The sequence below is a fragment of the Folsomia candida genome, unplaced genomic scaffold, assembly GCF_002217175.1.
Source record: "Folsomia candida strain VU population unplaced genomic scaffold, ASM221717v1 Fcan01_Sc012, whole genome shotgun sequence".
Classification (NCBI taxonomy): Eukaryota; Metazoa; Arthropoda; class Collembola; order Entomobryomorpha; family Isotomidae; genus Folsomia; species Folsomia candida.
The window spans coordinates 3,640,816-3,664,383 of NW_019091204.1; the positions used below are offsets into that span (position 1 = coordinate 3,640,816).

The window sequence follows — 23,568 nt, forward strand, 5'->3', positions numbered from 1 at the left end:
TTAAATTTGTCCACATATTCGCCTATCGATGATATACATTTACATATGTATATTCATTCAGTATGTATGTAAAAAATTTAGTCATACGTTTACGTTTTTAAATCTCGATAGAATCCCGTCTACCGACCTTTTGAATACATACATACACGCAGTTTCTCCAACTCATGCGCGAATAATTCCGCGTCGCCGGTCTTTAACCTGGTTTTTAAAAGGTCAAAGGTCAGAATTTTTATTACACTTCAAAATGAGAGGACAAAGTAAACCCTGATGGATAATTATTTTTCGACTTTCCCATAGTTTTTACTGGATGCTACAAGACCGCAGAACAAAAATAAGCTGTTGGATTTTTTGACGCCGACAGGAATATTTCTCCAGGGTCATATTTATATAAGATTAAAATCGTGACCGTAATTGAAATGTGTAGGTATACAAGAGAATCGTACACAATTTGCATTGATTCCTTAGTACATATATTTCAATTTGTACCGTTGACTTTTTACCTGCAGCTCGATACAAATATGCAACATAATATTTATAGGAGTTATTACCACGTTAAACAGCAGGATAAAAGGTGCGTTAATTATTAACGGAATATACATATGCGACAAATTATAAAAAAATATTTTTTTGAAAATTTCTACGTCAAGAAATTAATATTTATAAGTATATATTTAATATTTACATTATGTAGATGAACAAAATTGAAGTAATTATGTATGTTGCTAATATTTATAGTTAAGTTTTCGTGTTGCGAGAATCTAGAGTAGGATAATTGCAGTTCTATTAATTTTAATTTCTAATAATCCATCGTCTCATCCATCTACTTATTTAAATTCGAGGCGAAATTGTCACATATTCATATATTATTTCCCAAATGTTAAACATTTTTTTACAAACTTATATTTTTCTAATACATAAGCAATTGAGGAAATGGTGACGCATATTGCATAAAGGAGAAAGAGCATTTTAATTTTGTCAACTCCAATGGGCTCTCCTTCCTTAGCAACCTCTGCCGAATTGCTTTCTTTCCTGGTGAGGATGCCTTTTTGGAAATAATTTGTGTAACTTTTTTCCGGAATTCCAAGTTTTACGTTGTAATTATGAAACAATGTTACAATTTCAAGAAAGAGATATAAAGGGTGTTAATAAAGTCCGATCCCATGCATTTTTTGGAGCGTGGTTGTTACAAATTCAGCTGGAACTTTTGAACCAGTGAAGTTATTTATTTCAAATTTTTACCATGGGAGGAACAACTAAACGTGTAAGTCATGAGCATCTTAGAGTTGAGATACAAACATTGCATCAGCAGGGGCTTAAACCTACAGAAATTGTGCAAAAATTGGGCTGCAGCCGCAGAACTGTTTGGAAATGGAAGAATAAAAATTTTGTCCACGACAAAAAGCGACCAGGGCGACCCAGAAAGGTGTCACCTACCACAAAAAGAATGATTAAAAACAGACTTTGCAAGAAAACCGGTAGTTCATTACGTAATTGAGCAAGGGAGTTAAATGACTCAAAACGCTATAAAGAGAAGAAGAAGCAAATTAACTGTGTGACCGTGCAAAAATTTGTGAAAACTACGAAGTGGGGTCACACAGCTTACAAACTAACCAAAAAAACCTCTCATGTCACAAAAATATATCGATGACCGTCTGAAATTTGAAGAACTCCTTCAGAAAAGTGCCCATTTGAGTGAAAAAAGACTTGGTGCAGAATTGCGCAGTCACATCCTTTGGACTGACGAATCTATTATTGAACTATATCCAAAATTGAACCAACAAAATGTTCGTTACAGGACAGAAAACAAATCGGATGTACCATCAAGAGCGATCCCAAAATTCGGGCTTAAAGTTATGGTAGCGGGTGGATTTTGTGCACGTTGCGTGACCCCTCTACATATCATACCAAAAGGCCAATCAGTCAATGCAAAGCATTATATGGAAAAAATATTACCTATCTATTTCGATAGCATGGGGAACAAGGAAATATTTCCGAATGAAAGAAAAATAGTTTTCATGCAGGATGGTGCTATAGCCCATACAGCAAAAGCGAGTTTGAGTCTCATCAAGACGCAAGTTTCAACGGTCTGGAGCAAGGGGGTGTGGGCCGCTAACGGCCCAGATTTGAATCCCCTGAAGAACCAGTGGTCCATACTTAAGGAAAATGTATACAAAGAGCCACAACCCCGGACGAGGGAAGAGCTAGTAAAAAAAAGTTCAAGATGTATGGAATTCGATTTCCAGAGGCACATTGGAAAAATTAGCACAGAGCCTTAAACAAAGAGTTGAGGGCATGGTTAAAGTAAATGGTAACAAGACCAAATACTAAGGTAAATATGTCGAACATTTTTTGTAAGTATCACGGGTAGTTTTTTTTTATACTAGCCTTCACTTTTTTACAGGAAAAATGGGATCGGACTTTATTAACACCCTGTATTTGAAATGTTTTTTCCCAATAGTCCAACATCCCAGCCTCCGCAAGGTAACCAATATTGTTTTCAAATTTTTCCCCAAAAGGGTTTCTGGAGGTAACCCAAGGCATCAGCATTGCATCTAAATACTCCTCGTTATTGTAGATTATGAAATATTTTTTAAACACGCCAAACGACTTTTCCAAAACTTGATGTTTAGATGGAGGATCAATCACAGCAAATATTGAAGGCCTATTTTTCGTTTGATTAAAATAAAACTCCTTATTTAATGATGCCCCTCGGGCAAACCTAAACTGATTCAAACCATCAAGCCATTCTACTTTTTCTTTGAGATCATTGAGCATTTTACGATAGCCCGGTGCGTACTCTCCACCATGAAACATTTGTGGTACCATTACTTCTTTGACATAACTTACTTTTGTATTCTTCTTTCTATCATAATATTCAACACTAATGTCTGAAAATGAAATGATTGGAAAGTGTTTGCTTTCTAGTAACTCCTTTAAATTGTTTGGTAGCTGAGGCACTCTGTTAGTTGTGAAGAGCGAGAAGAATTCTCCACTAAATATACTTCCCACGTAGAAGGCATTAAACAGCCAAATTAAGAAGATACCGTATGCCATAAATACGCGAAGTCTGGTTACCTTAGCTTCCACTGGTTTAACGACAATGTTCGTTCCCTGTTGAAGGAAAATACTGATGGTCCACATGAAAGGGACAAATACAAATGTTCTATTTTTATAAATTACTAGACTCGAGCAACCTCCTAAGAATATTAAAATGGAAAAGGACAAAACATCAAAAATCTTTAGCATAGATTTTGCATTTAACTCAGTTGGTAGGGCGTAAATCGTATACGTCACTTTCTTAAATTCCATAAAGTGCTTGATCCAAGTTAGTCTATAGAGCAGTTCCGGCATCCAAAATTCTTCTACACGTCCCCAGCGGGATATAGCAGGTGTTGCTACTAATCCTATACTGTTTTGAAGTACATTTTTAGTTGTAAAGTTTAGTCTGAACATGAGTTCGGAAACGGGGCAAGTTGTGTGAGGTGTGTACAACCAGCAGTGCTTCAAACTGCAAGGAGTCGTAAAAAACTTGCGATTTTGACCAGGGAAGAATTTTATGGGATGTAGGTTCATATTTTTCATAAGCTGAAAAATCGGATAGGGTCAAGTCCTTAATTGGAAATAATTTTTTCCGTAAAATGCTGGTATCATTTTGATCCCATATCTGCTGAGGTGGAATACAAGAATGGCAGACGATTGATAAGCAATTCGACGTCATGTTGCTGTACAATACGATAGATGTCCGCCGAAAATATGAATGGAAGAAGAAATAGTAGTGAAATTGCAAATGTATAATTCCTGGGTAACGGTCAAGGATGATGACATAATCTGGATCTTCGTTGAATGCTGCAATCCCCCACATTTGGAACACTAAATTAACCGGCGGAGAGAAAAGCAGGGCTATATGACAATTTGAGAAAATCCGGGTAAAATTATTTTCTGTGAATGGGAACTCCCGAATTATTCCAATATCATCCGAGCTAGTAACATTTCCTCTTATGTATCTGTTGTCGGATTCATCTAAGTTTTCCGTGACGAAATTAAAGCTGAGTGCGACATTTAAGTTTTGAAGTTGGCCAGAAATTACATTCCAACTTCCATAGTTTATGCGCTGGTAAAATACTTGGATTGTGCAATGACTTAATCTTTTAACAAATGACGACCAGGTTGCGATTTCTTCTGCAGTTTTCTCTGCTTCATTTGCTGCGGATGGTTAATAATGGTTGAATAAAATACAAAATAATATCACACGATTAATTTTGGCCACCATTTTGCCGAAATATGTATATTGGCATGTTTGAAATACATGGGTAAAACATATATCTGGGAAATATGTGCATATTCAAATAAACATACCCCTACGTACAGGAAATGGTCAAATAAGTTATAATAAAGACCACACCGAATTGAGTTTAGCCAGGACTAGAAACTTCTGTATTACAAAAGGCGTTAGGTGATGGTTTTGACGAATTCTCGGGTGAATAACTTTGGCGGGGAGTTGAATTTTGGACTGATTTTTGGTAGGTTGCAAGATAATACTCTCAAAAAGATATCTTTAAAATTTTAGGGTGATAGCTTCACAAATGCACCCTACAGTGCCCCCGGCGTTGGTAGAAGCCAAAAAAACACTTTCCAAACTTAATTGCTTATATAGCATGATAACCAAAGAGGTCAGAGGTGAATGATTGTTAATATAATAACCCTAGATAATCATTGCATGTAATAATAAAAGAATCCACAATGAATCACACAACGTGGGCCTTCCATCATCGCGGATAGTTTGCCCAAGAAATGATAAATCAGACCGTGCGCGGAAAAATTAACCTGCTGACCTTGAAAGTTGACCCACCGGGTCAAATGCAGCTTGAGGGTAAAGCTGGAAGTGTCCTAAGTAATATTAAAACAAACAGTCAAGATTTTGTGTAAACAGTTTTATAGAAGGACCCGAGCTAATCAGCTGTCGCAGAATCCTAAAAAACTCGTGAACTTATTTGGAAAATTAATGGTCAAATTTTTTCGAAGATAAATTTTAATAATCTTTTGGTGTCCCCTGCTGCAGAACTATTTTATCTACAAGGTACAAGTGACAAAATAATAAAATTATTGGGTTTTGGTTAGTTAAATTATTTCTGAAGTTCGACATCGAAAACGACGGGAACTTTTCCAAAAAGTTTATAAGGTCTGATGAAAACTCAGTCCGTGGGGTGTAACCACTTATCAAAATTTTGTCAAAAGTACTTACAGTGCAATATACTATATGTACCTTGGATAAAAACCACGTTAGGGATTTTTAGCATCAAAGTCGTAAAATGTGGGGGCCTTAAAAGTGGGAGAGTTGCGTTAAAGAGCGCATTTCATTAGGACAAGTATGAAATTAGACTGTAAAACGGACTTAAAAGATAAGCATGAGGCAAAAGTGGTTTTATATAGTGAAAAGCATGCTAAGTCCCTTAAAAATAGTCGCAAAAACTATTTTTGCATCAGGACCTCAGAAAAAAATATTTTGTTCAACGCCATTTTATAAGAACACTGGTTTGGAAAACTAAAAAAGGACACCTCTCCAAATTTGACCTTGCCTCATTTCGCAGAGTACACAAAATCGGAAGCCAGATATGCTTACCTATAGTTTGAGACATGGGCTTTCAGATAAAAAAAGTTAGAAATCTCTACGACTAAAATCCATCCCGCAATTAAGGTATGAATTCGTCAAAACCATGTCCTAACGCCTTTTGTATAACTGCAAATTCCATAAACATTAAATTATTACGAGCTCGTGAGTGTTACCATCCAGGGTAAGGAAAACCCCGGGGTTTTGCTATTCAAAACCCATACCCCGGGGTTTTACCTGGGTTTTGCGGGTAGTCGGGGTAGTCGGGGTTTTGGGGGCAAACTATTAAGTTCAGAAATTAATTTTTAAAATCAGTTTTTCAGTAATTTCGCAAAAAAACTGCTTATTAATTATATTTTATTAAGTAATTAATTTGTTGAATTGCTAGTAATGCCCTGTTATCATATTTAGCAAAATTTGAAAACCCCGACTACCCCGACTACCCCATCTACCCCGACTACCCGTGGGTATTGCTCAAATTTGCTACCCCAAAACCCAACCCTAAAAACCTGGGGTAGCATACCCTGTTACCATCCTAAAAAATACATACATGTATCATATTCCATTGGATTCATATTCTATGGGTTTTCATTACACTGAACTTAAAATAGTTTAAACTTGTAAGCCCACATTTTTAAGTTAAATTAATTTCTTTACATAATCTCATTTTCTGGAGTTACTTGATGTAAACCAGTCCTTAAATTTTACTTGACAACGAATAACGTGTGAATAAATTTTTTACCAACCAAAATGAATAGTAACGTTATACTTTAGTCGTGACCGATATATCGATCAAGTGCAATTTAAATATCGACGAAATCACGTATTTAGAATGAAATATATGTAACACGTATTAGAATTACATATGCCTGTATACATTAGAATTTCTTTCCCATGCAGGAAATGAATTTCTGTATTAGCATACATAAATAATAAACACGAAGATCAGCTGCAAACTAATTTCCCACAGAGTGTGCTTAACGCTTGATTTATCTGACAATTTTTTGTTTAGTTTAAAAACATTGAATGCATTACCATTTTCATGAAGCAACAACTTTGTTTCGCCGAGCTGACGACGAGTCTCACTCGACCCACTTTTGAGACGAATGGCACCAAGTAAATTCCATCTGCTCAAAGTAAATAAATACACTTTTTGCAAAAATATTGCAAATTTTAATTTTCGTCATAATTTAATTCCTATAATTTCTACCCCAATTAAATTATGAGAGTACGCATAATTCCCAAGTCTATTATTTATTGAAGTACGTATTAAGGTGAGTCAAAACTTTTTTCTGGCAGAAACACAACAAAGTAAAATATTATTTCTTCTTATCGTAAAATTACGACTCGTAATTTTCACATTTTAATAGTTAACAAAGGAAAAACAGGACAAATCTGAACCTTAGTTACGCCATTTTAAGTGACGAAATCTTACCACGTTTACAAAACGGTCGTAACTTATCTTACGATACGAAGAAATAATGAGTACCCGTAATTTAAGGGAAATAATTAACTTATAATTTGTAAAATTACACCTCCCCTCAGGGTCATCATGACGACGTGCTTTCTCTGTTTTCAAGTCATCGACCCCACCACCCAGTCACTGTTCCTCGATGATGATAAGCCACCTAGAAAACTGCGAATCTCCACCTTATGCGAATTGCTGTCGTCCTTAACTCGGAAGAAAGTTCCTCCACAATTTGAGGAGGATGAGCGCTGTGAATTTTGTCCCCTTTGTGCCCCCGTGATAAGCGAGATGGAGCAAATTCGGCATCAAATGGCCCTCTTGGAGGAACAAATTGAGCTGAAACTTTACAAAATTCGAGAAATGCTGGCAGATTCTGGATCCTCGGGAGAAAATGGAGCAGATAAAATTAGCAAATTGAGAAAGACGCTGCTCAAATTTACAGGTTGGGTCGAATTACTGACTTATTTTGTAGATAATTTATGTCTTGAGAGGATTCGCAAAATATGACTTCGCAAATCTACTAAAAACACGTATTTTGATTTTATTTCCATGCATTTGTTTAATTTCTCTCTCTGGTGATGGTGAGGATGAGCTTGCGAAATAAGAAAATGCAAAAAGGCTGGGTAAATTTTGCAAAAAAAATCCTACGGTTTTCCAGCAAAATTTGTGCAAAAGTTATGTTGCTCTGCTCAATTTGCGAGATTGACATGAGTAATTAATGGGTTTATTTTTGCTTAGATTCAGAAAAGAATGACGACGACGATCAGCAAGAAGACAACTTTTGGCAGGACGACGAACTGGTCAAAGTTGAAGTTGAACAGGACGAAGAAAATCTGCCCACGGGTGAAGATCATCCCATATTTGATTTCTACCCCGCCGCTTCCCCTGTCGAACAAGATATTAACGAAGAGACGACGGATCCCTTAAAAATTGAAGGTGACGACGATGACGATGATGAGTTCGGATTCTGTATAACTCCTCATCTTCAGACGGGGGAAAGAAGAAGTCCTCCAAAATCTATGGCACCACGGTATTTGAATAGTTAAAACAAAAATTAGTTGTGTGGGAATATTTCATAAAAACATGAAACAAGAAAGCAAGAAAAATGGACTGCTACGTCAACAAAAAAACGACATTTCCACGAATACATAAACAGTTTTCATTGAAAATCTAGCTAATTATTGGTAAATTATCTATTTTCAGTACTAAACGAAAACGAAGTGCTTCTCCCCCATGGAAAAAGCAATTCGAATCCAAATCAAGGAAGGTACAAAAATCTGGGTCCGCCCAGCATGAAGAGACACGTCGAAGCTCTCGTCAAACCAAAAAGGTAAAAATTCCTTATTAAAACAATGTTAAAACCACAGATATTACGGAATAATCCAAAATAATCCAACTTTGTTTAAACGTTTAATTGATAAGATTTAATACTAATTCAGAAACCAAGTCCTGTCTTATCTGATGAAGATATAAAATCTGAGGAAGATACAAAATCTGACGAGGACACAAATTCCGACCAAGATTGGGTTCCCTCTCCCGAAAACGATGATTCTCCACCTCCCTCTCCGAAAAATAATTTGACGCCATACAAATGTACTTTTTGCGCAAAATCGTTCGCCACCGAATCCTCGCTCAGTATCCACATCGCAATCACACGTGACCACACGATTCCCTGCTATGTTTCAACATGTTCGTCCACCTTTGACAGCAAACTCGCCATGCGGACGCACCTGAGGCACGCCCACCCTGGCGTCTCGCCGTATAATTGTCCCCTCTGCGCCAAAAAGTTCAAGAAAACGTACGACCTCGCCATCCACATGGTCGTCCGGCATGAAGACGGCGAAAAGAAATTTCCCTGCGGAAAATGCGCCAAGAGTTTCGCGCTTCTCGAAAATTACAACCGCCACGTGAAACTGCACGAGGTCGAGAAGATCAAACCGGCCGTTTGTGACGTGTGCGATTCCCGATTTGAGGACGAGGAGAGACTCCAACGTCATAAGGAGACGCACAATCCGAGACGTTTAGAATGCGAGACGTGTGGGCTATTTTGTTCCAGTCGGTATATGCTGAAGAGGTAAAGATTTCTGTCAAATTTGAGTTTTTTTTTAAATTACGAAATTTTTTAATTAAAATTACTTACCGAATTTCTTTGGGGTAAAAATACTACAAATTTTGAACATAGGGTAAAAATACCAGAGATTTGTGGCACCAAAATAAATGCCACCAGTGTCTTGTATATAATCAGTGGCCGCGGAAGCCGTTGGGAGATTGGGGACATTAACATTGTAGGGGAGCGAGAGATTTATACAGCATGAACTGACGATAAGGACATCAAATTAACCGTGAAGACATTATCCCTTTGTCCCCAACCTTCTCCGCGGCCACTGATTGTAGTCCTTCAGAAAATCCTAATTAATTATTTCCCTGCAGACACATCCGCCTCCGCCACACTGGCGAAAAACCGGAGAAGTGCGATCAATGTGAGGAATCCTTCATCGACAAGTACAGCCTGCGTCGGCACGTGGCTCGCGTCCACACGTGCACTCGCGACCACGTGTGTCACATTTGCGGCCTCGCCTTCCGTCTCGCCATGGATCTGAGAAAGCACACATACAAAAAGCATGATGAGTCCAAGAAACCCGTCTGTGAAATTTGCGGAGAGGAATTTGTGGAAGCGGGCAGCCTCAAGTCGCACCGAATCCGGGAGCATGGCGATGACCCCTGGGTTTGCGATGAGTGGTAATTACTTAGTAATTGCTCAAAAACTATTTATTAAATGAAATTTAAAATTATGTATGAATTTATTTATTTAGTGGCGCAAAGTTTCTCACTTCTGGTGGACTACGTCAACATAAGTTTGGCCACACGGGAGAAAAACCGTACAAGTGTGACGTAAGACCTAAATAATTTAAGATCGGATTAATAATGACCTTAAGCCTAGTACTCCGGACGGAATTTTCGGGTTAAAAAATCCGTTTGCTTCGCTTTGAAGTAAATTACATCAAATCGGAGTATTTCTTCAAATCATAATTGCAAAATGTTATCTTATTCGCGTTTTATTCGAGGTACCCACACTTCAAGCCTAGTATATACTCGGATTTCTAGCACGAAAAAGTTAACAAAAACGCGAATAAAATGCCATTTTACAATTACTTAATTTGAAGAAACCTTCACATTTGGCGCACACCTTGTATTGAAACTCATAAAGTAATTCCAGCGAAGCAGAAATTTAATTCAAATACAAAACCTGCCGTTTCTCGTAAAAAAATCCGTCCTGAGTACTAGGCTTAAGGTCATCTAATATCACAATTTCTAACTAATCCCATCTTGAAAATTTACAGATTTGTAACTTCGCATTTAGCAAGAAATGGGATCTTAAGCAACACGTGCTAATTCACAGTCGGCAACGTTCCTTCCCCTGCCCTCAATGCGGCGTAGAATTCAAACAAGCCAGAAGTGTCGCCATCCACATCAGGCGGGCCCACACGCCCGCGATCCGGTTACCCTGCCCGCACTGTGAGAAGACCTACCCGCACAAGTACAAGTTGGACGTGCACATCCGACAAGTCCACACGGGGGAGCGGCCCTTCGTCTGCGGGCAACCTGGGTGTGGGAAAGGCTTTGCGAAAAATCCGTCCTTAACCGAGCATTTGAAAGGATGTCATGGCATCGTGTTGCCGAGGAAGCGCAGACGAAAAGTTCCTCACTCTCAGGGAGACGGGACAGGGGAACAAATTGAGTAGAATTATTACCAAATTGGATATAAATGTCACGCTACAATGGAAACTTAGGGATTGGGATTTTTATAATTTATTATCAAAACTGATGACGAAATTTTTAAAATGTTGAATTTTAGAGACAAAATTTCTGTAAGTAATGGAAACTTACGAATTTCTCCCATCGAAAAATTTTCCTTTGCAGCGTGACATGTAAACCACACTGCATGTAAGTTTTGCTATTCGTGATTTATGTATATTTCATCCATTTTTTAAACTTGTCTGCTGTAATAATAAAATTATACTGTTACACTATGTATCATATACATAAACATAATACATTTGCATAAATAATACTTATGTAAGTGGGAGGCTGAAGGTAAACTCATACATACATACATAGATATGTTATTTCAATATGTTATTTCCTATCTGACACGGTTAAATAATAGTAATCGCAAAGATACATATGTACCTGAGGTTCGCCAGGGCTATAAAGTTCTGTTTTCTAACTCCAAAATTAAATTATAACGAACGAAATTGTACGACTTAACTTTGGGAGCCTTGTCCAAGACTTTTTTTAATTCAACGGGTTCCAGACTTTTTCATCGTCATTGAAAATGCAATGCAACGCAATTTCATGGTGGTAATTTGCCCTTTACACCAATAGTTTCGTGTAAGTTGGTAGTGCTGCATTAATATCACACTTTTGTAAATTTCTTTCAAGGTTTTCCACGATCTTATGTCATTTTCAATACCCGAATACATAATACATATAACATTTTCTTTCAATGCATACATCTCATTTTTATCTCTTTAAAATTACATATATTCACCGAGACCTTCTTCCCTGATGTACTTTGAACTTTGAGCATTGAACACACATTTGCATATGCAATTCGTACATGTAATGGTCAATGAACAATTGCATAATTTCAACCATTGTCAAATTTCTTAATAAAAAAAGAAGAAAACTTTGGACAATGTATGTATGAACATTCATATTTACATATTTCATTGTTGTAGTAAAATTTCCTGAATATTTTCATGTATGAAAGTACATATTTATGTATCCTACTGATATTTGCATACATCACATCAAGTAACACGCAGTTGAAGAGTTATTTTCGAATATAGATTATGTAGTATTCTGCAATTTCTTAATAGCTTCAAATGCGTCACACCCGATTGAAGTATTTCTTAAAAATGTCGACTTATCTATCGCAGCAAATTCACGTGTTAAACATTCCCAATTTTTGTGTAGTATTTAACATCATAAATTTACAAACTTTATCAAATTACGATAACTACTTGGAAAACCAGTCTAAATTTATCTCCACTCCGGAAAAATTCGTTAATTTCCATGAGAATAAGAATTTTAAAACAAGGATAACCAACGTTTATCGAGATCCGTGCAACATATATTTTTTCTTGGGTATCTCGTACAATCAAACTTCTCAAACGATTTCCTCGTCTAATCTCCTCTTTAAAGAGAACACTCTATTTTTACTGGTTTCCGAAGATTCCGAATTTCTGGAAACTTTCAACGCAGAAATTTCCGATACAAGTTTCCTCGCCTTATCAATCGCACATACCCAAGGAATTTATATCAATTTAGAAACCAGTGAAACTAAATTAATCTGCATTCCCTGTCAAGATAAAAATAATCTCAATTTCAAAAACATCAATTTAAAAACCGCGCCACATTTCAAAATTCCCTTTCCCGCCATTCTCGGCTTATCCACCATGGGCTACGGAGGCCCGCACTGTTACAAAGAAGAATTCTCGGGCTACTACTTTGGCCGAATTCCGAACGAATGCCGCGGCTATTTGTGCGCCATTTCGATTTTAGCGGGTAGTTTAAACCTCACCCTGGAATTAGATCCCTTCATTGATGACGAAAACCCCAACCCCTTCACGATCATGGAGCCCTTAGTCATGAGTCTCCATTTGCCCCCAATCTTTGAAGAGGTCCTCAAACAAGGCGGGAATTTTGGGCTGAACGCCCCCGTTACGGAACTGCTCTATTATTGCGTTCCCTACTCCCGCTTTATGCGGCCCGATTGGGCCATTTTTCTCGAACCTTTCGAATCTTGGGTCTGGTTTTCGGTTATCCTGGTCATGGCGGGAGTTTGTGTGCTAATCCAGTTTAAAAATTCTGGCGGGAGAAAAAAAATTCCCGCTCCAATCCAGTACTACACCTATGAACTAATGCGTTCCGGATTATTCGTCTTAAAAGGAGATCCCGACGCACATATCGCTTCGAATTTAGGCGCCCTCCCGCTCCTCGTGATATCCCTGCTTTCCTACAACTTCCTCCAACCCGAGTACCTCGGCCGGGTAACTTCCGCCTTCATAACGCCCGGGAATATCGAAGAAACCCGGGATTTATACAGTCTATTAACCCACAAAGGATACAAATTACACTTCAATACGGACAGCATCATCAACACTTTGGACGTAGCTATCCTAAATTTGCGCATGCGCGGGTCGGAAATAAACTGGGACACGCAAATCTCAATTTGGAACGATTACTCCATAAAATCGCGTCTTTTCGAATACCTCTTCGAAGTCAGGAACATCGACAAAACGCAGGAAAGCGAAGTTCTTTCGAGCGTTTTAGGAAGCGGGGACCATTTCGTGGTTGGCGGGATGAAGTGCGTCATCCTGTACGAAACGGATTTCGTGATTAATAAGGTTTACGTGGGGGTTAAATATTTTGCGGGGCGGGATGTCCTCCGGGTTTTTAAGATATTGCAGGAAACCGGGTTCGAAAAGTTTTGGTGGAAGGTGGAAAGTTGGGGGCGGGGGGAGTATTGGAGGGATCTTGGGAATCGGTTTGGATCTGGGGTGCAGTCGTTATCGGTTTATTCGCATATTCAGATTCTCTTTTATATTTATTTGATTAGTGGGGGGATTGCGATTTTTGTGTTTTTGTGTGAAGTTGAGAGTAAAAGTGGGGTTTTTGAGGGGCATGGGGATGATGTCGTTGAGTTTTGAGAATTCGTATTTTACAATCATACCTATTTAAAAGCATTTTTTTCATTCAAAGTTCAGTCATCCCGATTTGTTCATTCACCTTCGGTCAATTTCTTTCACCCTCATTTCATTTGACTTCATTTCTTACTTCGCCTCGCCCCATGTATTAAGTATAGGGTGAAAAATGAAAGCAGTTAGAAATCCTTTCATTCACAGTCACTCATCTGAAATGATTGAATTTTTCACTCGTTTTCTTTCAAATCACTGGAAATTCATTTTCTACCTTAATTAATCACTTCAATGAAAGTTAACAGGTATGAATACAATGCGGTTGTTGTCTGACTTACGGTCTCCCAATGTATGCTCGCAGATTTTGACAAAATTAGTCTAATAAAAAAATAGTCTGTCGGTCTATCCGTCTGGGGCAAAATGAGATTTTTACTAAAATTGAATCTAAATATGTATACATGAAATTAAGGAGGGGAGCTTGCGAGGTTGATAATAACAGATCTCGATGCCCTTTGGATATGTGGTAGGGACCCATGAGTGTACTAAAACCCTGAAGTAGTTTGACTCCATGGCCACATTTGCGCCCGCCACACCCACTCAAAAATGCCCAAAAAACGCTTTCACTCGAGTTTTCACTCACTCAAATCCACGTCAAAAATCCAATTTTACTCGGATTTTGAAATTTCTTTCACCATTATACTCCCAGATAGTTGCTTTCTTCAATCCAATATCAAACTCAACTTTATTGATGATTATTTCGCAAACATAATTTGTTTTGTTGATGACTACAACAATGCTCATTCAGAATTTTAAATTTTAAAAATACTAAAAATTTCGAAAAAATTGAGTTTGATATTGGATTGAAGAAAGCAACTATCTGGGAGTATAATGGTGAAAGAAATTTCAAAATCCGAGTAAAATTGGATTTTTGGCGTGGATTTGAGTGAGTGAAAACTGGGGTGAAAGCGTTTTTTGGACATTTTTGAGTGGGTGTGGCGGGCGCAAATGTGGCCATGGAGTCAAACTACTTCAGGGTTTTAGTACACTCATGGGTCCCTACCACATATCCAAAGGGCACCAATATCTGTTATTATCAACCTCGCAAGCTCCCCTCCTAAGTGAAATCAAGTATTCTCATGATATGATGGGGGTTGTAGGAGTGAAGTGAGACGGAAGTTACTTCTTTATGCGCGTTCATGACGGCTTGTTTTATCGGGCACATGAAAAATGAAAAATGTTTAAAATTTGCTAATGCGAATTAAATAAAAAAATACAATAATTTTAATGTTACATTAACAATAAAAAATGTATTTATTGCATGGAAATAACAAAGAAATTCATTCATCATGTTGAACATATAGTAACTACAGGAGTACATTACATTGTTAATAAATAACCCATTGATATACTTTATGCAACTCGGTTTACTAGCAAACGGAACACAAAATTATGCACCATACCCAAAAATTCTATAATCGCTAAATAGAAATGGATTACATAATAAGAAATGAAGCTTTACCATTTGAAAAACTCATTTAAATATCTAGATAAACATAGGTAATGTATATATTATATTTATAAACGTGTGAATATTGTTGTTTCTGTCCTTTATGTTATTCGTTGTCGACAGTAAGGGGGTCATTTTGATCATTTTTCTATTGTGTTGCCCTCTTTTGGACATTGGCCTCGTCAGTCGTGTCCGTCTCGCCTGCATTATTGTCCTCTTGGAAATTGGCCTCGTCAGCCATTTTCGCCATTGCCTTCTCATCCTTCTTCATTTGGTTTTTCACTGCAGCAATTCCCTCCAGAGTAAACTCGGGAATCATGCATACAACCTCCGTCAACAATGGAATGTCTGAAACCTCGCATCCGAGTCCTTGACGAACATCAATGCGCTCTTCTTGATACTTTTAAAACGATTCTTGGCGCTCAAGCATTGCGATTAGTCCCCTTTGTGCGTCGATTTTCCTTTGACTGATCTGCACAGACGCTTCAAGCTCCAAGTGCCGAGCCTTCAAAAGATCAATCTCTGCCCTTAATTCGTTCATGACATCTCTCCGTTTCCGGTACCCCAACTCTTTGACAACGTGGTGCAAGATCTGTAAAGGTGAGTTCGCGCCAAGGTTTGCTGGCCCTGGACTTTCGGGAAGATTTTCTGATCGGGGCGAGGACCCTGGTTTTTTGTTAGGGCCAACGTTTTCGATACTACCAGCGCCATGTTTGTCACCCTTTCGTGGTCTAGATGAGGTTTGATCTTGACGTTCCATATTTCTTCAAGTTATGTATGTAGAATCTGTTTAGAAAGATGGTAATAAATTAAATTGACACAATGTACAAGAAACCATGCAAAATTAAGCATGAAATGTTAAGCTATTTGTACCTCCAATTTACTGCAAGTGGTCACACTCTGGCACGAATGCGGGAATTTTAGTATAAATACCAGGTAGGAACTGCGGACAATAAATATATATTGGCTCTACCGGGTACACCTGCACATTTGTGCGACCTCGTGCGATCGTGTGCGACACAACCTGAAGGTAAATCAGTTTGAAACTGGCTTAAACCGAACCAAAAGGATTGGTCTGGTTCACCCACGAGTTAGGAGTACCTCCAAAAATCAAAACCGGGTTCAACCCAGCCAAAACCGCACCGACAAAAGTAGTGTGGCCCACCACGAGTAAAGAGTGTCTCCAAAAATCAAAACCGGTTTCAAACCGGCCTAAACCGCACCGACAAAAGTAGTTTGGTCCACCACGAATAAATGGTGTCTAAACCGTAAAGACTGTGCGACCGTACCACTGCGTCTCAAATGACGCACAATTTCATACGTTACCGAAGGAGGAGACCAATGGGAGATGCATACATGGGTATCATGGGTATCATAGAGATACATGGGTATCTCTTCGGATTAAATCATGCCACATTTTTACACACTCTAAAAAATTATGTTTTTACAAGTGAAATTTCTAATTAACTTGACGAAAATAAACATGTCAATTGGAATTGAATCGTGAATTAATTACAGAGACTGGTCAATCCCGGATTAAGGATTGGGGATTGAGATTAGGATTGGGGATTAATTAATCCTCAATCTCAATCTTTAATCCCAAGTTCTAGAATTTTAATCCTTAATCCCTAATCCCCAATCCCTCTATGCCAAGTTTAATTCTAAAGTGGGATTAGAATGGGATTAAAATGGGATTAAATTTGCAATGAATGAAAAATCGAAAAGCTAACTTCTCTTAAGATCGCTCCCTTTTCAAGAATTGATTGCATTTCGTTCATTTTTATCACATATTTAAAAATACTGCACATCATTTTGCAAAACTACTCATAACGTGGTATCCTCAATGCACAATTTTCAACATTGGTGTGAGCAATGTGAGTGCTCTGCTCAAATTCTGGTCAAAGTTTTCATTTAAAAATAGTACCTAGAGTAAAATTAGCATTTTTCCCGTATATAATTTTTAGTGCAAAAAATATTCAATTGCCATTTAAAAATTGTATTCCTAAACGATCTAATTTTGCATGTGAAATGTTCAAAATATTTCTTGGTCCGAAGTTCAGATTCATTTAATTAATTTAAAAATCCGGCATAATGAAATTTAATGCAAACAATTAATCCAGGACTAAATTAATTCCCAATCCCAGAAAACTACCCAAAATTTATTCCTGAATAAATCCCAATCCCAGATTGAATTCAATCCCTAATCCCAATCCTTAATCCCACAATTTTAAAATTAATCCTTAATCCTCAATCTCAATCCTTAATCCCGATATCTTTAATCCGCCAGTCTCTGATTAATTAGTGTCGAACACCAACTCTACACTTTTAAAAATGATTTTACTATTTTGAAAAGTGAATGCACTTTGAATTAAGCACATTATGCGAAATCCAGACTACACTTTACTCTTTATCAAGAAAGCAAGTTCGGATTTAGTATAATTTACTTAATATGAAATTTAGAATGCATTTACTTTTCAAAAGGGTAACACTATTCTTAAGAGTGCAGAAATAGGTTATTAAATGCAAAATGAGAATGGTTAGTTTTAAGGAGCATGAATAATTATGTAAACTTGCAACTACCGAACCATAGATTACATTTTTTTTTAAATTTTTTCTGTTTTTTGTAAAATTTTTGTAGGTCTTTCATTCCAAAGTTTTTTTTTATTTCCTATATATTTATTTACGTAATTTAGTTATCATGCAAACTATGTGGATATATAATTAATTTAATTTACATGTTCTCTTAAAATAATTAACTTATTAAACAAGTGCAAAAATCTGCCTACTTATTTTAAGCTTGATTATTCGCTAAAATATTTTTGTTTAAATTCGTCAACCCGACATTAAGCCTGTTTAAGAAACCGACAACCCCATTCAGAATACCCGGGAGGGTAAAGTTACTCCCCGAATTGGATCCGACGGGTTGTTGTTGTCTTCTGAATTGGAAATAATCTCCGAGCGGGCTTTGTTGCGGTGGGGGCGATCCGACCGGAGTTTTCGGGGGGATATGAAGTGGCGGTAGGGTCGGCAGGTCGGCACCTTTGAAGTTGGAGAAATCATAAATGTCTGGCTCACCGCTGTTTTGCTGAAATCCGGGCACTTGATTTTCGCCCGGGACAAAATTATTGTTTTCATTTCCGGGTTCGCCGAAATTTTGGCGTGGTGGTGTTTCGGAATTTCCGGAAACTGCGAAATTTTGCCTTTCAGTTTTTACCGGGAGGCTTTGAACTAAATTATTATCCTGATTCACTCCGTTGGCTCCTTCAGGTCTGAATCCTTGCCCCGAAAATTGCCCAGGATTCGGTTGTACGAAATTATTCCCTCCGGAAACCCCGAAATTTTGTCCCCCATTATTCCCCTGGACGCCTTGAATTAAATTATTCAGATTTCCTCCGTTTGCTACTCTGAATCCTTGCCCCGAATTTTGTCCGGCATTCGGTTGCACAAAATTATTACCATTATTATTTCCGAACCCGGGATTTGGTTGAACAAAATTATTTACGACTTGTTGCCCAAATTCATTTTGTCCGACACCCTCCTGCACAAAATTGTTGCCATTATTGCCATTCCCAAGTTGTTGCCTCACTTGTTCCAGCGGGGTGGGAAATTGTGCCAGGAAATCGGGCGGGATGAAATTTTCATGATAATCGGGCCGATCTTGAATCTGCACTTCTTGCGGGGTCGAAATTGAGAGGAGATTTATGAAAAGGATAAATTTCTGAAAATTTATAATATTTTTAAATTATACGTAACGACACAACGAGGCACTTCACGTCAACCTTCGTAACCACGTAAGTTTACGATGATCAGTTTACAAACAAAAAACATGTACTTATTAGGTTTTTATAAGGTCGTAAACAAAAATTTCTTTAAAGATGTTCGTAAATTTCATAAATTTACGTAGTTACGAATTTACAAAGACTGACGTTAAATGTCTCAAATTTTGTTCAATTTTTAATTTTTCAAATTCACAAAATTTCAAATTTTATTTACCAAGCCGACTTCCATGATAAATATTTTGAGGCAGAATTTAACTGGATTATTAATTAACTCCCAAATTCGCAATGGTCTCTTCAGCCAAACAAAAGCAGAAGTGATGAAAAAGGAAGGATAAGTTGTAAACAGATTCTGCAATTTTAGGCAGGAAGAGATAAGTACAAAGACATAAATTTGTGCATGCATCTCATGACCGGGACCGTGCATAAAGGATGTCACAATTTTTTTGTACTTTTATAAATTATTTATAACCCTTTAACCACGTGGCGTATTAATTGGAAGAATATGTAAAACGTCTTGGACCGTATCATACATTGTTTTAAATTGAACACGTGCTTTACGCATGACCCCCCAAAATTACATACTACCGCATAATAAAAATACATAAATTGCATATGCACTTATTATTAGATTATCATCTAACTTCACTTTTTAACGGCGACCTTTGTATCTTGATCTGTACATTTTACAAAGATTGCACATTTCTATGTGTGTGGGTATTCTCAAGTTTAGATGCTTAAATGTTTTCTGCTTTTGAGTCAAGCTTGGTTAAGTGGGTCAAGAAAATTATGGCTTAATTTAATTAATAAAAACCTCGAGTATGTACATAGGTAAGCAGCATACTTATTCCTCGTTCCGTGCACGATAGCAGTGCAACGCAACGTAAGTACAGATGTGTTTAATAACGGGGCAACAGGGTGCCTAACAAGGCGTGTTTTTGTTTCAACAATTTGATTTTTAAAAAAATATTTTGATCACAAATTTTGTAAATTTGATGGCTTTAGGTCTTTTTTTAAAGTTTGATTGTACACAAAATTGGAAGATTGAACTTTCAAAGTTAATGCAGCATGAAGAATATTGTCAAATAGAATGTACACAATTTGACGAATATTTGTCACCCTACACATTGTACAATTTTTGCTTAGACCTTTGTAAAAAAAATGTAGAATTTTATATTTCATAGACTAAATAATTCTATGAATTAAATAAACGACATTTCTCACTATTACAAAAACACTGAATAAAATCAGATTTCTTTAAAAAAAACACTGTGTTTTTGGTAACCCTGCTTGTCATGACTCCCGTCATTTCATCCACGGTTGACGCAACCTTCAAAACAAGTCTGATGTCACGATGGCGTGAATGTCATAAATATTTACTCTAAAGACACTTTACTACATAGATACATACATATGTATATAGTTATAACTGTGTAAAATGCGTAAAAAACGAAACATAATTATTTATCACACAATTTACAAATGTCACAAATGACGTAACTCTTTAACAGTTTTTTAACGCTGTAAAAACCCTTATTTTTATTGAAACGGAATTATTTCATAAAACGGTACGTAAAATAAAAATCACACCAATTTTATGACAGCAGGCGTAGCATTTGATTATATTGCATATTCCGTTTGTCCGCTAGACCGTCAAAGAGTTATTTTTACATCAACAAATTAAAAAGAAACAGGTCCATTGTTGAATAATTTGCAAGTTTACTAATAATTTCTATTTTTAGTTTTAGTTTTTTTTTATAACTTGGATTATTACGGATTAATTTCCCACCCCCCTCCCTCCCTTATCATGCAAAAGTGGTGTTACATTGTCGTCAAAATTGTGACAATTTTTTCCGATAATTCAGTAGTAGGAGTAAGAAAAAAAATACATGTCAAAATTATGTGACTACAGTAGTAGTTTCTGTCTATTAATTATGCAAATTTATGCTCCACCTCCGATGCAAAAATTATTAACGTATTTGAATTATTATTTATTACAGGGCAAATTACTTCCAACGTTCATTTACATATATTCTTATGAACAATTCTATCCCCCATGAACAAATTCATTCTTTAATCCACCCTTAAATTGGTAAGTTCAATATCATTCTTGGCCAGTTTCTTGTAATGTATCCCTGCCTCATAGGCAAGGTGAAATCCGACAAAAATTCCAACCAGATAGAACGGTATAGGTTTTGCCCATGGAACTTTGCTTGGCGTCGTAGGAAACATGTAATCCATACCGAACAGAGATGCACAAGATAGCAAGGTTAGAAGGTAAATAGTTCCAAATAAAAGGCATGAATATGCCGCATCACGGAGTTGAGTATGATTTGATTCCTGTAAAATGTGAAATAAAGTGTGTACCGTTAACTTTTTGTATTATTTGTAGATTGAATATCAGAGGTGAGAAAAAAATTGTCAAAATACGACATGCATTTTTACAAAGTACTTTTCTCACCTCTGTTACATAAATTATGAGCAAATACTTATTTACTTCAGGTACAAGATTGAGTGCTCTGGTGAGCACGAAATATCCAGCAGGTATGCTTGATGCAGTCAGGCATATGTAAATTCCAACCATAACGTACATAACGCACGTTGGGATCTGTTGTGAGCATGGCAGACCACGTAACTTCCGGAGAAAGTCGCGACCAGGGATAATATCTCCGGTCGTCGACGATCTGTATCCTAAGGGGTCGAAGTCTTTGCTAATTGGGACCATGAGAATTGAACCACCTACCATAGTTATGTTGATATGAGTGATATTGGGTAAATCGGCGTATTCCTGTTCTATATAAACACATATTATATGGATGAAATAAAATTTTAGTAAGGAGCAAACTCAATTATTGTAAAGTGTAGAGATGAGTCGGGTCGAACTTTTTGAAAACCCGACCAGGCTAATTTTGGGGCCCGATCCACTTTACCCGGCTAATTTTTGGACCGGATCCGCTTTACCAGGCTAATTTCTGAACCCAACCCACCTTACTCGGCTAGTCGCAACCTGCCCGAAGCCGACAAGGTTAGTGGGTTCGACAGGGTTAATCCGTGACCCGACTCACCTCTAGTATCGTCAGTGCAAGAAATAATGGAAATCAAACCTATTCGTTTAATTAACTTTTTATTGGATTTGTCATTATCTTTGAATGCACTTATTCCAGCCATGATATGTATGAAGGCGAATACCTGAAAAAATTATGAATAATCTTGTTAAAAGTATTCATAAAACATATTTAAGTATGTATGTCTGTAGGTACTCTTCAATCGCAGAGGATTCAACTTCCACAGAAATTGAGAATTCTGAGAAACTACGCCACTGTCAATACCAAATTTTCCCAATTTTGCTGACGGGAAAATTTGAGGCTCAAAAGTATTAATTCTGTGAAAGTTCCATCCTTTGCGAATGGGGAGCACTTTCTACTAGGAATAGCTTTTGTAGACGAGGTGAACACGTGACCGTATTTACATGCATTAAAGCAGGTTCGTTTAGGCGTGCACATAAGTGGAAGAAAACTTATTCAATGAGTTTACAATGTTGGTCGGTTTTATTTGATTTTTTTTTGATTTTATGTACTGGGTTTACTTTAAAATTGCATTCTAAAAGTTGAAATATGTATGTATCTTTCATTATATATGTTTAGACGAAGTTGTTTAACTGGAAGAACGAAATTATGCCTAAATAGCCATGTGTCCCAAGCCATTTATCCCTAGTTCGTTTAATCTTTACGTATGCAAGTTATTCAGAAACACATAAGTATGTAAATACTTACCATTTCCAATTTCACAATAATCTTGTACCACTTTGAGTATTTAAATTTACTTTGAGTCCTCGAGCCGGCAGAGTTGTTGAGATTAATTAAAGAAGTATTTTGGGAAGCCATTTTTGCAGGCAACTAATTCTTTCGTTTGTTGGTGATTAAAAGAGTAAATTATTTGTTCCTGTATTTGCTATAGAGGTAAAATGGATATCCATTTTTTTGGTAATCCATGGCAGATAACCCGACCCGGATGGATCTGGAGAATTTAAGTTGAATTGGATTTTAATAGATCCGATCTGAAATTTTTTTTGAGTGAATCAGATTTGGATGGATCGAATCTTAAAAAATTGCGATCCAACTCACCTCTCTGTATTTACCGAATTGAGATGTTTTTAAACCTTAAAATAGAGTTCAAAATATGTTTTGTAGCACGTACGCATTTTTTTTATGTCGTAGTACGATTATGACGTACTGGTTGTCTCGCAGATGTTTTGTTCTACAGTGGTGAAAGCATAGATATGCACGTCCGGTTTAGTTCGGGTAGGTACATACATTCCCGGAGAAAGTACTGAAGTACGGCATACATACATAAAATAATATTTCGTGTTTTTGGTTCATTTTATGGCTTTTGGTAAAATTCTAAGATTTGTATACCAAATTACCAGAAACTGATAGTTTCATGCAGTTTTCTTATAATATGTAATGGGCCATTGTGAGAAATTTGCACTAACTTTTGTCTTAGTA

General features: G+C 37.0%; 3 protein-coding genes across 5 annotated transcripts; 1 reads left to right on the forward strand and 2 right to left on the reverse strand.

Moving 5' to 3' along the window:
- The first annotated feature begins 6,710 nt into the window (after positions 1 to 6,710).
- LOC110855280 (zinc finger protein 436) lies at positions 6,711 to 11,124 on the forward strand. The gene is made up of 8 exons (XM_022103700.2): positions 6,711 to 6,882; positions 7,154 to 7,518; positions 7,815 to 8,106; positions 8,280 to 8,406; positions 8,516 to 9,150; positions 9,507 to 9,815; positions 9,890 to 9,968; positions 10,418 to 11,124. Exons 2-8 carry the CDS (start codon positions 7,161 to 7,163, stop codon positions 10,817 to 10,819), a joined length of 2,202 nt encoding a protein of 733 aa, XP_021959392.1. The 5' UTR covers positions 6,711 to 6,882; positions 7,154 to 7,160; the 3' UTR covers positions 10,820 to 11,124.
- Positions 11,125 to 18,001: 6,877 nt separating this feature from the next.
- Positions 18,002 to 19,413, reverse strand: LOC110855327 (transcription factor mef2A). The gene is made up of 2 exons (XM_022103755.2): positions 19,281 to 19,413; positions 18,002 to 19,005 (listed from the first exon to the last, which is right to left on the reverse strand). The coding sequence occupies exons 1-2, from the start codon at positions 19,293 to 19,295 to the stop codon at positions 18,079 to 18,081; spliced, it is 942 nt and encodes a 313-aa protein (XP_021959447.1). The 5' UTR covers positions 19,296 to 19,413; the 3' UTR covers positions 18,002 to 18,078.
- Positions 19,414 to 21,027: 1,614 nt separating this feature from the next.
- Positions 21,028 to 23,320, reverse strand: LOC110855442. 3 transcript variants are annotated; one of them, XM_035856138.1, is made up of 5 exons: positions 23,188 to 23,320; positions 22,837 to 23,080; positions 22,168 to 22,252; positions 21,525 to 21,856; positions 21,028 to 21,403 (listed from the first exon to the last, which is right to left on the reverse strand). In XM_035856138.1, exons 2-5 carry the CDS (start codon positions 22,945 to 22,947, stop codon positions 21,137 to 21,139), a joined length of 795 nt encoding a protein of 264 aa, XP_035712031.1. In that variant the 5' UTR covers positions 22,948 to 23,080; positions 23,188 to 23,320; the 3' UTR covers positions 21,028 to 21,136. The 3 variants fall into 3 exon arrangements, with proteins under 3 accessions (XP_035712031.1, XP_035712030.1, XP_021959545.2); XM_035856137.1 differs by having other exon boundaries at positions 22,837 to 23,120; XM_022103853.2 differs by having other exon boundaries at positions 21,029 to 21,403; positions 21,561 to 21,856; positions 22,837 to 23,120.
- Positions 23,321 to 23,568: the final 248 nt, after the last annotated feature.